This window comes from Xenopus tropicalis, chromosome 3 (assembly GCF_000004195.4).
Source record: "Xenopus tropicalis strain Nigerian chromosome 3, UCB_Xtro_10.0, whole genome shotgun sequence".
In the NCBI taxonomy this organism is placed as follows: domain Eukaryota; kingdom Metazoa; phylum Chordata; class Amphibia; order Anura; family Pipidae; genus Xenopus; species Xenopus tropicalis.
The window spans coordinates 57,890,783-57,908,756 of NC_030679.2; the positions used below are offsets into that span (position 1 = coordinate 57,890,783).

The window sequence follows — 17,974 nt, forward strand, 5'->3', positions numbered from 1 at the left end:
ACCCAGGAAGTAGAATTTCAACTGAAATGTTTCCTTTTCTAAAGAAGTTGCAACGTCTGGTTCGTGCAGTCATTTTGTAGCACTGGTCATTAAGTGCACAGGAGATAATTGTTTAACTTGTCATTTAATTGTTTAGTGTCAATTTCAAGGGAAAAAGTAGAAAAATTTGTAAAATACTTACACCTAAGGTGTATTTCCCATTATTTGCACTGGAGTTAATTCTCTGCACCTCAACAATGTATCTTCTTTGTTAAGGTTACTCATGTATATTAGTCAACAGAACATTGCAAAGCCCCAAGCAAGGGTTACAGTATCAATTTATTTTTAAAAAAGTTCAATTTTCTGCCCTTCACACAAGGTTGTAACAGAGAAACACAAGAAATATGTAAACAGGTAATAGGTAAACAACAGAATGTGCCTTTCAGCACTGCTTCAGCAAAACACATTAAACCTGAAACATTAAAGATTTGAAATAAGGAGAGTATATAGTACCGTACCACACACATGTGTTATTCCAGCTGAGGTAAAACCACTAAGAAGGGCAGGTCAGTATTGCCTATATAGAGGTTCTCTTTGTGTTCAAAAACATCACTGATCGCCCAGGTCACACTACCATCAGGGTCATGGTAACTTGCTAGAACCTCGCCATCTTCACCCACTTCCAAAAACAAGCCATGCTTCCTCAGGAGAATGCTGTACAGCGACAGCGGGGTAACCTGTAAAAGCAGCAGATTACAATGTAGTTTAATTAGAAGGCACACATCTTAAATAGCAGAAGTGCAACAAGAAGAGTTGCCATGGATCTCCCAGCTTGTACCTATAACACTCCTGCTCCCAGCCATCATCTGCTTCTCAAGCCCAGCCCTATACCAACTCATATCCTTTATTCCCTGCTTTCATTGGTCCCTATGGCGAATGATCTATTATTTGTACCCAACATCCAGCTCATTTTTTTATTGTATGTAAAAGTATGTAAACAAAAGTATGTAAGCACCTTTTAAGGCAAGTGCATCAAAGACATGCTTATCAATGTCTGGCTCTTAAAGGAACAGTAACACCAAAAAATGAAAGTGTATGAAAGTAATAACAATATAATGTACTGTTGCCCTGCATTGCTACAACTGGTGTGTTTGCCTCAGAAAGACTTCTATAGTTTATATAAGTAAGCTGCTGTGTAGTCATGGGGGCAGCCATTCAAAGGAGAAAAGGCACAGGTTACTTAGCAGATAACATTATATGGGGCTTATCTACTAGTTATCTGCTATGTAACCTGTGCCTTTTTTCCAGCTTGAATGGCTGCCCCCATGGCTACACAGCAGCTTATTTATATCGTAGCTTTTCTGTAGCAAAAACACCATTTTTTTTGCAGAGCAACAGCACATAATATTTTAATTACTTTAAAACGCTTTAATTTGTTGATGTTACTGTTCCTTTAAAGGAGAAGTAAAGGTAAACGCTAAGTAAGCTTTATCAGAAAGGTCTATGTAAATACAGTCGTAAGCACTCAAAGAAACACTGCACTGTGTCCTCTATCAAAAGATGTAAACGTGTTCTTCGGTATCAGACTTCCTCTCCTTTTGGGCTCCTTCAGGTTTGGGGCACAATCCTGCGCAGATATCTCCTCTCCCCCCTCCCACAAGAATTCATAAGAATTCACACCCCTTCCCATAATGTGTGATCTGAGCTACCAAGGGCTAGAGCTACAGCAGGAAGCTACAAAGACCAAGCTAAAATGGCAGCTGCTATCTTAAACAAATGGAGGAGGCTTCTAAGGCTGTTTACTCAGGTATGGCAGAGCTATCTGCAGAATAAATATAGCGTTCTAGGTGACACTAATGTGGCTATCTATTGGCAGTAAAATGCCAAGATGCCTTTCTTTCTCCTTTAAATTACTGCTTAATTACAATTCTATGCATATCTTGCAACAATGTTATTGGAAAACAATAAGAATTAAGTTTCTGGTACCATGATCAGTGAGGGGCCCATTAATTACCTTTACAATTAGTCTTTTCAACACAGGATAAGGCGCAATGGCATCTAGAAATGGGGTAAAGTGCCCAGGGAACCGTGTAGTAGACATGCCAACTCTGTAAGTGCCCACAGATGAAAGCCTGATGTTATCTGGATAGCCCGGCAAATTGTCCACAAACACTTCTTTCATACCTGCCTTAGTGCCAGTTAACCAGTACCTGTGTGAGAAGGGCAACATTAACTGAAAGCATAAAGTTACTATAAAATGTTACAACTGTCCCAGTTTTGACTAGGCATCATTGTGTGTGCTGCTTTCACTCTTTACTTATGCTCTGTTAAGACAGCCACACAGGATCCAATCCTGAATTTCTACTGTCCTGGTTGTTTGTGCAAAATTATATTATAATATAAGATACATATATAATATAGCTATATTATATTAAAATAGTTTATATTATAATTAAAATATAAGCTATACATAGCTAAATAAGCTAGACTGTGATATCAAAACATCCCTCTGTGGCTCTGTAAAACAATTTAAGAACAAGAAAAGGAAAGGGCTATTGGAGGGTTGTTTCAGGGACGCCATGCTATAGATGATTACTGCAAAATCATATAAAATGTATATATCTAGAATTCAATAAACCACAGTGCATCTGTGCTTTACTGTGCCAAAACTAATTCCATTGCAGTCATAATTATTAGCAAGCCATTAGAAGCCTTTTAAAATTTCTATTAAGAAAAAAATCAACTTGATCAAATGATAGTTCATGATAAAGGTTTCCATGTACCGTACAATTCTGCAGATGCTGGTCTCAGCTACTAAGATAAAATCCTCCTCTGGAGAAAGTGCTATCCCATTAGCCATGTAGAGTTTGTCCAGGAGACTCTTTGCTTTCTGTGTCACAGGATCATATTGTAGGAGTCGGCCCAGGTGATTGGTTTCTAATACCTGATAAAACAGACTGTCAATAAGGGAACTATAATACTATTTCTATAATGAAACAAATCATTGGAAACAGTAATGCTCAAATGCTTAGCAAATTACACCCAGGCAGCTGCTTTATAAAAATGTATAAGGTACCCTGTAGTGTAAATTAGGTATTTTTAATTGTGTTCCCTAGTAGTAGTATATGCCGGTATTTTCTGCCAAAGGAAATACTTAAGGCAGCTCCATGTTTTGCTGCATAAGGGACCCCTGCCTATGTATGGATGGGTGGAAGCTGGTCAGTCAACCCCCCACTGGAGGAAGATTAAACCTGGTTGAAACAAGACTAGAGGAGGTTCCTCCTAATGATTGAGGCCTAGCAAGTGTTAACTGGAAGTAGGTACAATAGACAGCTGTAGCTCCATCAAATTCTGGTAGTGGAGTTTTTAAAAGTATATATATGCCCAACAATGCAGACTATTGTATTGCATGACAAGGAAGTATGCCTACTGTAATATTAATTTGCAGGGGGCCACAGTAGAAAAATAATGAAAGCAGCAGGTTTGGCCTCACTAAACACTGATGGTTTTTAATATATGCAAAATGTCTGTGCCCAGGAGTATACACATTTCAGAAATGCACATTACTTCTTTTCATTAGCTGTGAAATCGGCTATTTATTTAGTACCAGGTCCCTCGCATTAATGTTACTACTTATCATATCTCTAAAAGCTGGAATGTATGTTGTGCTCCACACAAACCTCTATCCTGCCATTTTTTTCAGGTGAACAACAAGTATTGCTGAACAGATGCATAACCTCATTAATGCATTGCAAGGCCTTATTTATGCAGGCTATTCTGTCAGCATCTCTGTAGTTAGCTGTATTTTCCAGCTAAAACACCCTTCCGAAAACTGTTTTATTACCTCATATCTATGATGGCGTCTACCCCATTTACTGCTTGAGTCTGTGAAATAGATGGTGCCATTCTTGGAGACTTCTAGTCCATTCAAAAATCTAAAAGGAATCTGATCAAGTCCTGTTTGGAAATAATCATGAATCAATCTTAATTGTCTCGGCCTGGCCCAAAATGTTTTCAGCATTAGAATAAAGTAAAGCTGCATGATAACATAAAAGTGATGTGGTCTGGCCTATAAACACAGGACTTTGTACTGGTTTAATGGAAATTAGCATGAGAGAACCATAATTGTGTGAGATTTGTTTATAAAGAAGCAGTTCTGGGATGCATTATTGGTAAAACACTTCTGTTAGGCCATTACAGAAAAGTACCATGTGCAAAGAAGCATAGTAGAAATTTGGAACAGAGGACATGCTATTCATCTAGATAGCTAATGGCTATTTTACAGCCAGAAGTTTCTACCAAAGACTTGAAAAAAAGATATTTAATATTCAAAATAGTTACACAGTATACAGAGTAATAACACACGCTAGAAGTATGCAAATAGAACTCAGCTGCACCACAAAAACGTGGATCCAATAGTCCACTTACTATGAGGCGCATATATGAAAAGTCTACTTTGTAAGTAGAATACTGTAAGCTGCTCTGTGCTGGTTTTGATTTTACTACACTATTGTGTGTTTTTTCCATTTTAGTTATAGAGTGTTGCTGTGGCGTGGAGGAGTTGTCTACAATAAGCGCACCTGAGGGGAACTTTTATAACACAGAGAAACACAGTTGATATAAATCAACTTTCTGATGTCTGTAAAGCTTGCATGTTATCTGAAAAACATGGCTTTGTCACCAAATCAATTTCTAGTTTTTTGGTGGTGGGTGACACACACAGAAATTCCCCGATTCATTTAAGATGGCAATTGCTTGGACATGAATCGAAAAAATATTTCTCCATTTACAGGGTGCGATGCCAAGAATTTTGTATTTTACCTGCTTCGTTTGAAATCAGAAGGCTTTTCTCTCCAGTATGTGGTTGTACTCTATACAACCCAAAATAGGAATCTGCCACAATTAGGTAACCGTCAGGAGCCATTCTAATCCCATGAGGCCGCCCACAGATAGGTTCATATTCTGGGGTGCCTGTAAAACAAAATGCAAGATAAGCGTCACCTGTGAAATGTACTCTCTAACTGCTCCTCAAGTGCAATGTCATTATGGTACAGCTCTCAGGACAAAACATGATGTTTTCTTTAAAGCAACAACACCATTTTCTTAGGCTTTTTTCCTAGTATAATAAGAAACATGGGTGATCAGCTGAAGCCGAGTATTAAAAATACTGTGCTGCTGTACTGGTAACCAGATCACAAACAAAATGGCAATTCCCACTAAGACATATAAAAGGCAATAGTTAATGAAAAGAAAACTACTGTAGTGCTGTAGTCATAGTTACTCCTTTTTATTCAGTTTGGTTTCTTATGATGATTTGGGTTGGGGGTCGTTTTAGTATTTATCCTGTTCTGTAATCCTGGGACAAAATAAGAACTTAATGCTTTTGCTGACTGTGCTGACAAAGGTGGGAAGAATTTTTTTAGGTTGGGTACATGGATGAACCCGACACCGAACCCAGAAATACCCTTAGGGCAGTGGCACACGGGGAGATTTCATCTTTTCAGCATTTAATATATACCTTTATTGGAATAGTTGAGCTATAAGATTGCTGCCCATCTCAAGTGACTCATATATTTTTTTTGTAGAATGTAAAAAATGTATCAAAAAGGCACATTTTCCCAGTAGCTGAGCAGCACCTACCACACTCCGGCACATTCTGGCCCATCTGTGTTATGAAAAATAGCTGTTCTCCTCGGATCACCCACAGCTTTCCATCCACAGTACCAGTGTAAAGGTTTCCTAGGGAAAAATCATTGCATATAATATATGGTACACTTTTAATCTGCTCCACCTAAAGACATAATGGGGGAGGGGACTGTTATGTAAGTTAGGATTTGAGAACCCTTTAAACAACAATAGTACTTTAATAAATATCTGTCATAGCATCCATAAAGCCATGTGAAAATGTACAGTCCGGTTTAGTTTCTCAACTGGTGTCATTCATTTTAAAACACACAACTTGGGAAGAAATTAAGAATTTATAAACAGCATAAAGCACAAGGGATACAAGATGACTGGCAATGCATGCAGCATGGTTTCAGCTGTCAGGGAAAGTAGAAGCCAGTTTGGACATTCCATCTATACTGGCACCTCACGAGAGCAACAGCTGCCAGACAATCTCTGTTGCACTGATGAAAGATAATAAGCGCTGGTTTATAAAACAATTCTGTCTGTAAGTCTTGTGTACATCCCTTGACAATACACCCTTCTGTGTAAACTGCGTCAGAAGCAAATATTACAACAAACAAAACAACAGTGTGCTCACTTTTAAAGGAAAACTATACAGCCAAAAAATAAAAATATAAAAAATATAAAAATATACTGCATAAACAAGCTCATATGTAAAACCATTTAGTAAAAAGCTTTATTGGACAAAGTCATGTAATTAACCTCAGTGATTAAATAAAAGCATCTATGTAGGGCAGATAACTCCCACCACCTGCTCAGTGCTCCATATTTATCAAGATAAATATTTAAAGGATTAGCATTAAAGTGCCTTTTATTAACCTTAGTTATTATAACAGTAGCCACTAAACGTGAGGCGGTACCTTCAGTGTCCGTGGTAAATGATTCTGGGCCCTTCAGCTGCCCATAAAATATCCTTCTTCCTTGTTGAAGTTTTCTGTTTATTGCCAGGGACCCCACTAGTGTAGGAGGTGGTTTGTCAAACCTGTACAAATGAAATATCTATAAAATTTCCTTCCCTCAGACACTTGTATCACCTGTTTGTTATCATAATCAACATAAAAGTAGTTAACAGGACAATGTTCTGCATCTCTAGGTTGTTTCTAAAGTTACATACTGAAAATTGTAAGGAAGTGGCACAACCCTGCTAGAACACCACCATTTGCTACAGTACAAGGGGAGGGATGTAACAGCGTAAGCAGTACTGCATATTTACCCACACATCCATTAAAGCAAAAGTAACACCAAGAAATGAAAATGTATCAGAGTAATTAAAATACAGTATAATATATTGTTTCCCTGCACTTGTAAAAGTTCTGTGTTTGTATATAGTTTATATAAATAAGCTGATGTGAAAAAAATTGAAAATAACAGATAAACACCATTGTATGATACAGGACTTATCTGATATCTGCTATGAAACCTGTGCACTGAACTTACTGCGCCAGTCTTAGGGCTCTGGCACACGGGGAGACTAATCTCCCCGAAATGCCATCCCACTGGCGAGAATGAAAATCTTTATTGTTAGGAGTGTCAGTAACACTGTACATACTCTGTGTGCTCAATACAGCTATCTAATCTAAGCTTAGTGCTGATTATCAAATTCTGACACTAACTGCACTGGCGACAAAGCTGCCATAAATAAAAATCTTGATTATGAATTAATCAGCTTTGTATTTTGACTTTACATATGCCGTATATAGTGAATAGGTCCCTAAAATCAAGTGCTAAAACATCCCTAAATAAATTGAGGTTCCTAAACTCAGGTAAGTGATAGCAGCACAGAGCAGAATCAGCAGAAAAGAAGACGGGGAACTACTGGAACATACGGGTATGGGATCCATTATCCGGAAACCCATTATCCAGAAAGCTCAGAATTACGAAAAACCTGTCTCCCATAGACTCCATTTGAATTAAATAATTCAGATTTTTAAAATTGATTTCCTTTTTCTCTGTATTAATAAAACAGTACCTTGTAACTGATCCCAACTAAGATATAATTAATCCTTATTGGAGGCAAAACAATCCTATTGGGTTAAATTAATGGTTTATTGATTTTTTAGTAGACTTAAGTTATGGAGAGCCATATTACGGAAAGACCCCTTATCTGGAATACCCTTGGTCCCAAGCATTCTGGATAACAGGTCCTATACCTGTATTTAGAGGCACAGATCTTTACAGCTAAAGGGCTCTGGTTGACTTTAGCTGAACCAAAAAACATAATGTGCATCATTTGTATGTTATTTCTTTTCTAAAAGTTCTCTTTTAAATGTAAGTGCCACCCTAAGTATTCTAATACTGGTTGGCTGGCAGAATACATTCTATTAATGGATGTGCCCTCCTAGCAAGTCCTACACCTCAGGGGGCAGTGCATTCAGTGCACTTATTTCAAGACTACAATCATTTCCAATTGTCAGTGTAACAATGGGGCTACTATTAGCAGTACTACCATTGCCTAGTGCCTTCCTTTCTGCAGTTTGTATAAAGGCACAAAATCAATATGCTCCAGGGACAACAGACACTCACGTGAAAGGCTCTGGATCAATAGGGGATGGCAACAAATAAACGCCCACAGCGACTGCAAGCAGAGCAATGTAAAATCCACATTTAAGATACCTGAAATTGACAAGTCTTACATTATGGAGAGAAAATCAGATATTACAGGCAGATAATTGTCAGCAGTAGCCAGAGATGTATGTTAAGCTAATAACCAACGTGCAAATAATGGAATATTTTCATTTAACTGTGTCTTTTGGCAAGAACAATTACATCTCCCCCCCTATTTTAAGCTCTGGTTTTGTGAAAGAGTCAATAGAAAGAACAGTTATATTTGTCTAAACACTTGGTGTCATTGTAACCACAGTTATTAAAGCTTCTTCTGTGCCTTATAATGAATATATACATTATACATTGCCTCTGTGCCGCACTGTGGAATATACTGCTTTTTTTAATACAATGATAATAAAGCAAATTGTAATAAGGCTAAACAGAAATAGCATTCATCCATCAGGATGAATATATCAGTGTTTTTTTTTAATCATCCTGGTGCATTAGTACAGAAAAGGTCTAGGCCTATAGCACATTTCAGGTGTTTTGCCCGCTGAATGGTCAGTGCATAGAAACTTCCCCAACTACCCCAGTGCTATCATCCATAGAGTTAAAATGACATTTTTTTTTTTTTTTTTTTTTTTAAAGTGCTGGCAATGTCATATTCTGGCAATTGCCCTTTAAAAAGCCCCTTGGTGTAACAGAAAGTAGGCATTGCTTCACTGAACTCCAAGGATGAGGTTGATTTTCTAATGCTTCCATAGTAACATAGTAAGTTAGGTTAAGAAAAGACGCACGTCCATCTGTCTCAAACTTTTATGCCTATATATAACCTGCCTACCTTCTAGTTGATCCAGAGGAAGGCAAAAAAAAAACATCTGAAGCCAGAGGGTGGAAAAATTCCTTCCTGACTCCAAGATGGCAATCGGACCAGTCCCTGGATCAACTTGTACTAAGAGCTATCTCCCATAACCCTGTATTCCCTCACCTGCTAAAAACCATCTAGCCCCTTCTTAAAGCTATATAATGTATCAGCCAGTACGACTGGTTCAGGGAGGGAATTCCAAAGCGTTGCAGCTTTCACAATAAAAAACCCTTTCCGAATAATTAGATGGAACCTCCTTTGTTTTAATCAGAATGGGTGACTTTGTGTCCATTAAAAGGACCTACTGGTAAAGAAAACACGAGAGATTATTATATGATCCCCTCATATATTTTAACAGTTATCAAATCACCCCTTAAGAGCCTTTTTCTCCAGAATAACAAACCCAACTTGGCCAGTCTTTCTTCATAACTGAGACTTTCCATACCCTTTATCAGCTTAGTTGCCTTTCTCCGGACCCTCTCTAACTTACCAGCGCTCTGTAAAGTGGAAGAATAACCCCTCCTCCCGCAAATCTATGCCTTTTTAAATACAGCACAAATCCTTGTTTGGGGGTCATGGCAGGGGGTCCCTTTGGGGGTGTGGGGCCCCTGGGGCAGCAGACCCAGTGGGCCCTGCAGCCCCCCAGTCCCACCCTGAGCTTGTGAATGGATGAGTGCCGAGTTTTTACTGTTGCCAGATATCGGCTGAGTGAGCCTGCAACCAGGCGGATTCAATTCTTACAAGTTGCAGGTGCAACTAGAAGATTTTTCAAGCATATAGGTGGATTATCAGCCTGCGCGAAGGCTGACAATCCACACTGAGCTACTAGTAGCAACTACTTTTTCACAGCTACTAAACACCAGAAAATACCCTGCCATAAACCATACTGAGAACCTCTGCTAAAACACATGTAAAGACAATTACAGGTATGGGACCTGTTATCCAGAATGCTCGGGACCTGGGGTTTTCCGGGTAGAGGATCTTTCCGTAATTTGGATCTCCATAACTTAAGTCTGCTAAAAATCATTTAAATATTGAATAAACCAAATAGGCTTGTTTTGCCTCCAATAAGGACTAATTATGTCTTAGTTTGAAACAAGTACAAGGTGCTATTTTATAATTACAGAGAAAATAATTTTCCGTAATTTGGAACTTTCTGGATAACTGGTTTCTGGATAAGGGATCCCATACCTGTATCAGTAAATGATCAGCATTGTCTGTTTTAGTAGCCACGACAAGTAACTGCTACTAGTAGCTCTGTGTGTCTTAGCCCTTAGGGCAGTGGCACACGGGGAGGTTAGTCGCCCGCAATAGCGAAGATTTATCGTGGGCCACTAATCACCCCATGTGTCATTGCCCTTTGAGTCATCTCCAGTTAATCTGGTTAGCACCCAGAGATTAGAGAGAGAGAGGTTGCTAAGTACCGCCCACCCTGATTAAACCTTCTGATGATTTACTGGGATGGGTGGAACAGAGATGAAATTATACTTGGGATTTGGCAGTTTTGTTGTTTTAGAAATTATGCAGTCCATTTTTGTGGATCGCTGTGGAACTAAATGTAATAGAAAGATAGACACTGTTTCTGTTATGCCTTTAACACTTAGGAAGGATAAAAGAAGTGATCTAATATAGTAGGGATTTTTAAAGGTCCAGGCAGACAACAACAAGATTGGGCAGTACTGACCATTCTGGCAAGTGTGGGACCCTAGTGAGTTGACAGACTGTATTATGATTCTGACCTGCCTCCCATCAGTACATGTATAAGGCACTGACTATGGCACACCAGAAGGGTCAGTGGCTGTATATCTCTGCCTTTCATTCATTTAGACCAGTGCTGTCCAACTGGCGGCCCGCGGGCCGGCCCCCCACCTGTCTGGCTGCTTTGATGGCTTACCTTTGAGTAAGCATTAAATGGTATCAATACTGAGATTAACTGGCCCCCTGCATGGTTCTCACCTCAGATTCAGGCTGTAATCCCTCTGTATTGTTTAAAAATGTAATCCCCTGTGTTTTTCACACCTTTTAATACCTGCATTGTTCACCCCTGCAGTGTTCACACCTCAGGCTCAGACTGTAATCACTCCCATTGTTCACTTCTTCACACCTCAGACATAGGTACTGAAGGCAGAGTATGGCACATACAGCCAGCATAGGGCAGGGAGGGTATGGCACACACAGGCAGCATACGTCAGGGAGGGTATGGCACACACAGGAAGGGTAGGGCAGGCAGAGTATGGCACACACAGTCAGGGTAGGGCAGGCAGAGTATGGCACACACAGGCAGGGTAGGACAGGCAGAGTATGGCACACACAGTCAGGGTAGGACAGGCAGAGTATGGCACACACAGACAGCATAGGACAGGCAGAGTGCTGCCTGTGTGTGCCATACTCTGCCTGCCCTATGCTGCTTGTGGGAGGTGAACCTGGCAGGGGTTTGTTGTGGGAGTTTGTTAGCAGTTGGAAATAGCCATTAAATGGTCCCAAAGGTGTGTAATTATGTACTGGGGGTTGCTCTGCTATCCACAGGGGAGGAGGAGGCATATGGAATTTAAGGGTATATCTTAATATGACATAATTCTTTCACATATGAATGATGGTTGATATCCCCACAGTAAGGACCAAGCATTTGGGATTTTGCTGTGCTACCACCATTGTGATAAAATAGGTGTGGTTTGAAGTGGGTGTGGTTTCAAAAAGGGGAGTGGTCAAAACTGGCTTCCATTAGCGGCCCTCCACCATGTATGCTAGAGAAATTCCGGCCCTCGGCACCGTAGAAGTTGGACAGCACTGATTTAGACCAATAGCCAGTTGAGAGGATCAGTACTGTTTGGCCAATTATGTGAATAAGCCAGTCTTTGGCCATGCATTGCTACTTTAATCTTTTTAGGGAATCTTGTAATACATTGACTTTCCTCTGATCATACAGAGCTTTGTGTCATGGCTGTCAATACTTAGCACAAACCTTAGTGTTATATTGTTTACTTTAGAAAAACAGAAGAAACACATGGTTTACATCTGTACATAGCCTGTGGATTTTTTTCCAGGAGAGAGAAAAACCTGAAGGGTAAGGGGATGTAACCCCTCACTACATCCACCAGAGCACTGACAACAGACACATTAGTGCCAAAAAGCTGCAGTTGTTCTCCTGTTGGAAGGCTGTTTTAAAACACAGTATAACATTGACAGGGTTTCAGAATTTAAAATGTAGTGTTTTGTATGAAAACAATAAGGAGCAGGTAGTCTGAGCCATTAGACAAGGTTCATGGTTTGCATAATATGGTATATATATGGTACATATACAGTATAAATGATATATCAAATTGGAGACAGAAGTCTAGTTTCCATGTACCATTATACACTACAGTTCTTTAAGTCCTATGTGTTTAAATTTACAGTTTATTCTACACAGTACATAACAAGTGAGAATTTAATCAGCAGAACTCAATTCTAAATCCTGCTGAAACTCATAGCACAATAAGTTTCCATTGCCTGAAGGGTTTTGGGCTCGGCAAACAGCTGAAGGCGTCTCCAAACTATTGTTTTTTGCCTGTACTTTGATCATTAGCACTGCCTATATTTATTGTATTTTATGGCATTCTATATAGTTGCTGTCTAATTTCCATGGAAATATTGTATAATTAAAACTGGCTATCTACACAGAAGTGATTTTGTGTTGCTCTGACCAGAAAAATATAGTTTAAAGAAAACTATAGAGATGATCATTATACATGGGCTGATATACAGGTAAGCTGCCAATTTGGCTCCTCCAGGCAGCATGTGTATAAGGGACTCCCAATGGAGGTCCATACTCAGTAGGTCTCTGTAGGCCCACAATATGATATGATCCACAAAATTTGTCCCAGTATTTGGGTGGCCATAATTTGCAGAGATCTGCATGGTTTGCAACCTTGCCAAACAAGCAGATTTAAAAATGTAAGGCAAATATCTGGTTATTCTGGCCCTGCTAACTGACCACAAGACAATATTTGTCTGTATAGCTATAAACCTGATTAAGGACTCATGCTTTCTTATGCTATGCTACTATAGTTACATATTCCATACTTATATTGCCCCCTGCTGGCTACCTGTTGTGAGAGGTGGAGTAGAAGATTGAGACCAGACAACTAGTACTTAATGATTCAGTAACTATTTCATAGATGCTAAAGCAAGAGGAAACTAATTATACAGTATATTCACCTGTTCCATTAGTCAAATGGAAAAACAAACACTGAGGGTATGACTGCCCCTTTTAAAGGGCTGTAGAGCTTTTCCCACAGCAGGCGCATTATGATCTAATGTAGAACATATGTCAGATACCCAATCTTTGCCACAGCTGCAAACATTTGCTGGCCAGATCTATGCACACTGGATGTGGCACTTAAACAAATACAAAGAGATGGTGGAAAACGTTGTTTTATTTAAAGGGAAACTCCACATTCATTTTTTTGTTTGTTTGTTTGTTTGTTTGCATAATTAAAGAAAAATGTAATTCTCAGCCACTTTTCAGAATACATTAAACCTGATCTAACACATACTGCAAGGAATGGCTACCAGTCATGTTACCCACAGCAACCATCATCATTGCTGGTAATTTACAGTCAGCTGTTTGAAAGCCATTGATATGTGTGACTAGACCTGTGCAAATGTTGCTCCTATTATTGTTACCATACTTATTATCCAATAATAAACATGGCCATAAACATGCAGATTTAAACTGTCCATTCAGCCCCTTCAGTCCATGTGGTTCTTGTCTGAAGGGTCACCAAAGCAGTTACCCATAGCAACCAATCAGTGATTAGCTTTTTTTTCAGCCAGCTGCAGATAAAATAATAAAAGCAAAGTTGCATTTGTTTGCCATGGGTTACTACCCAGGTGCAAACTTACCCAGTTTTAATAAACACCAATGTATATTGGAAATTATCTTAGAATTTCATTAATAACACATGTTCAAAGATTTTAACGTTATTGGTAAATATAGTTTCTACATATCTGTCTGTTTCGTGTTATTGTCTGCTATCACTGCTGGTTCTGACTATTACAACAATGAGCACAACAGAGGCTTATTCCGCACACCCTAGCTCTCCAAATCAGAACGCCCGGTGCACACTGCCAGAGGGATCGGCACCCTCCCAGAATCCAGTAGAACAGCAAAAAGCAAATGGCACTCAGGGCTTAGAGGGAAAATTCCTTTTTAAAAAAGATTTTATTTGCGAAACAATGCAATGTTTCGAGGCAAAAATAGCCCCTTTATCAAGCTTGATAAAGGGGCTATTTTTGCCTCGAAACGTTGCATTGTTTCGCAAATAAAATCTTTTTTAAAAAGGAATTTTCCCTCTAAGCCCTGAGTGCCATTTGCTTTTTGCTGTATTACAACAATGAGGCCAGAGCCAGCTCTCCTGTAGCCAAGACTCCATTTTCTGCAATGCTGTGCATGTTTCTTTACAAGTTTGTTGTCAGCTGATGTCTCCTATATTATTTAATAGGGAAAACCACCAGTACAAAAATAGCACTGATATAGCTTGAAAAAGAGCCATGTAGGCTTAAAATGTTGCTTTCTGTGCCCTAACTACTTATTAAAGGCACTTTTATTATCATATATATTGGAGTGCTGCCATCTGGATTTTTTGAAAGACTAAATGGACCAGACAGACATTGCTTTTAATAATATTACTTCAATTGACTTGACGTTTGTGCCCCGCCTTATGGGGGATCACGTGACTAGGCTGCAGGTGAGGGGAGGACACAATGTGCCTGTTCTGGCTGCCTCATTGCTATTAAGCTATGATGCATTATGTGAGTGTGCCGGTTACTGTAGCGTGTGTCCTCCCCTGCCCCGCCAGCGGCTCTCTGCACTAAAAACACAAAGCTCTGCACTACTATGGCTCTGTTACATTATAACGATCAGCACTAAGCACCTCTGCTAAACAGGAGACCGCCCCTGTCTAGGACTGTAGCTGCTGAACTACAAGTCTCATAGCTGTTCATGTTGTTTCCCCTGAGCCTAAAGCGCTGCGCCTCCTCTTACATGGATCCTGGGCGGTGGGAGGATTTCGGAACGGATAAGCTGGATTGGGTGCGATCACTCGGGATGGAGTCTGGATGTATTAGAAAAGATTGTGCTGGAAACGCCGTGCTGGGGCTACAGAGGAGGAGCGAGTGCGGCTGTACGGAGGGGTCACTCAGAGTGCATGGTTCCAGCTCCCTGTGGGCAAAGCTTAAATACACACAATAAGCACAAACACAATTTCCTTACTCCTCCTCAGGCAGTTCTCTCCCATTCATTCCCACACACCTGATTTTCTCCCAGAGTTCTACAGGCAACATAACACTCTAATATCGCCACTGCTTGATAACAGCAGCTGCTTACTGTGGGGCAGGGGCCTGTGCCTCTATATGAGCGTTTTAGGGTGGCTGCTGGGTACAAATCAAATACAAAAAAGAGAGAATTTTTTTGTGCTATGCCTTAAAACGTAACCTTTATTAGTATATTTCATAGATCTAAAAACAAAACCCAAATTCATTACACACCAATTTCATAAAATTAAACTAAAATCAATGAATTAATCCCGGTTATCTGATTTTCTTAATTAATCTCTTTCATAATTCATCATACAATAATTAATAGTTCCAAATTAAGCCAAAACCGGAATGTTAGGGTTAAGTAGGGGGGGGGCAAGTCATTCATATAATACACTATATACAGAATATACAGCAGAATAGTGTCCCCACACAAAAGGTACAAGTACTCCTGACCAAAGTGGGAATGACAAACAGTGACAATAAGGTGATCCTGCCGACTGTTTCACAGCCTGGTCTCTGCACGCCCATTAGCTGAACAACAGCCAGATGAGCCACTCACAGGCTGTGTATCATGGGTGGTAAATGGCGCATCACATATTATATAACCACACTGGTAACGTATCTTTAGTGGAACTGAAGTTTATAACAGACAACTGCAAAATACAATGAGCATTATTCACCCCCAAAGCCCATGTGTTTAGTCAAAGTAAAGATGGTTCGTATCAAAAACCACTACGCGAGTTCCACATAATAGCACCCTTATCCCCGTGTCCCAGGCTCCGACACTAATATAGCGAAGGCGCAGTAGCGGAGGGATACACCCATCGCTATACGTTGGAGCACTAGCGGCTATCAGAAGCCGCACTAATAAGCAGGTTCCGATGCAGACCTCACTAATCCCTCCTGACCATCACCCACCCGAACTCCAGCACCCCACCTCAACTCGCAGCTATCAGGAGCCGTGCCCAAAGTCTGGACAGATCAGTCCTGTCTACTAGTGTCCATGAGAGACCTCCCCCTGTGTCCCACATCCTACGAGTTTTGTCACACTACCCGTGACTTCTTCATTGGTTGGATTTCGAATACCTCTGTCTATAAATATCCTGCTACTGATGATGCCAACTGTTCAAGGTATTCCTGATTCAAATTCGCAGTGCCCCCTGCAGATAAAGGGATCATTTAGACGCCTAATTGATATTTAGTCAGTGCCACTCGGGTAATTGGAGATAAAGGTAAAAGAAAGAAAAAATATAATGTAATATAGATATGGATACTCAATAAAGATGATAATATATGCATACATGTTCACATGAATTATTACTCAACGGTGGAAAAATTATTAGTTGTAAAATGTCCTAGTTCCTAACTATAAATGGGATGAATGTGAATCCTTCATTCAAACCCCATGGAGATTTAGTCTTCAGTCTATATATCCACTGACATTCTTTTTTCAACAGTATATTTTCAATATCTCCTTTTCTGGTTCCAAGTTTTACTTTTTCAATCCCAAATAGAGATTGCTCTCACATCTGAATTGTGAAAATCACAAATATGTCTCGCTAGAGGAGTGTCTTTATTGTTAATGATGGTCCCAATGTGCTCTAAAACCCTTTTAAGTAGTTCTCTAAAGGTTTTGCCCACATATATCAATGGGCATTTACACATCCCAACATAAATCACCCCTGCCGTGCGGCAATTGATAAATTGTCTAATTTCAAATGTATACGAAGAACCAGATCTTTGAAAGTATTTCCTAGGTTCCATATACTGGCAGGCCTCACATCTGTGACATTTGTAAGAGCCAACGGTCGGGGTATGTGTTGGTGAATTGTGTTTCTCCTGAAAGTGGCTATGGACTAGCATATCTGCCAGACTTACAGATCTCCTGGCCACTATTGATAGTTTATTAGGTAGTACCTTTTGTAAATTCTGATCTCCTTTCAATACATTCCAATATTTGCCCATAATGGACTTAATACTCGACCATTGGTTGTTATAAATACCAGTGCATCTAATTTCAGTAGGAGGTTGATCACTACCCCCATCTTGGGAACCATACAGGAGTGTTTGCCGATCTGAGTTTAGTGCCCTTTGATAGGCCCTCTTTAGACAATGTCTCGGGTACTCCCGTTGTTAAAATCTATTGCGTAAGTCAAAGCTTTAATTTTAAAGTCATCTATATCCGAACAGTTTCTTCTAAGTCTCAAGTAGTGTCCCAGTGGTATACCCTTCTTCAGGGATGTCGATGAAAGCTTGTATAGTTCAAGAGGCTATTAGTAGCGGTGGGTTTCTGATAAATCCTTGTCACAATTGAACCAGTTGCAGCACTCTCTAACAACAGATCTAAGAATGGTAGTTTGCCCTCTCCAAATTCACTCGTAAAGTGTAAGCCTGCAGCATTATTATTAAGGTGAGAGATCATGCTATGAAACTCATCTTTACCCCCCTCGCCGCCATATTATCAGTATATCATCGATAGATATCTCTAAATTACTTTAGAAAGATAGGGATTTTTTGAAGAGCCTAAAGCAATTTCTTGTTCCCACCAACCCAGAAAAAGATTGGCATAACTGGGGGCACAGGAACTGCCCATGGCGG

The 17,974-nt window shown here is 39.8% G+C and overlaps 1 protein-coding gene across 3 annotated transcripts; it reads right to left on the reverse strand.

The window, feature by feature from the left end:
* Window positions 1-299: 299 nt before the first annotated feature.
* On the reverse strand, window positions 300-15,437 carry apmapl (adipocyte plasma membrane associated protein LIKE). Of its 3 annotated transcripts, none has more exons than XM_031898918.1 (10): window positions 15,369-15,437; window positions 15,102-15,278; window positions 8,191-8,280; window positions 6,528-6,649; window positions 5,620-5,718; window positions 4,801-4,950; window positions 3,824-3,936; window positions 2,763-2,923; window positions 1,994-2,189; window positions 300-716 (listed from the first exon to the last, which is right to left on the reverse strand). In XM_031898918.1, the coding sequence occupies exons 1-10, from the start codon at window positions 15,398-15,400 to the stop codon at window positions 510-512; spliced, it is 1,347 nt and encodes a 448-aa protein (XP_031754778.1). In that variant the 5' UTR covers window positions 15,401-15,437; the 3' UTR covers window positions 300-509. The 3 variants fall into 3 exon arrangements, with proteins under 3 accessions (XP_031754778.1, XP_031754777.1, XP_031754779.1); XM_031898917.1 differs by having other exon boundaries at window positions 15,102-15,290; XM_031898919.1 differs by lacking the exon at window positions 8,191-8,280 and having other exon boundaries at window positions 15,102-15,290.
* Window positions 15,438-17,974: the final 2,537 nt, after the last annotated feature.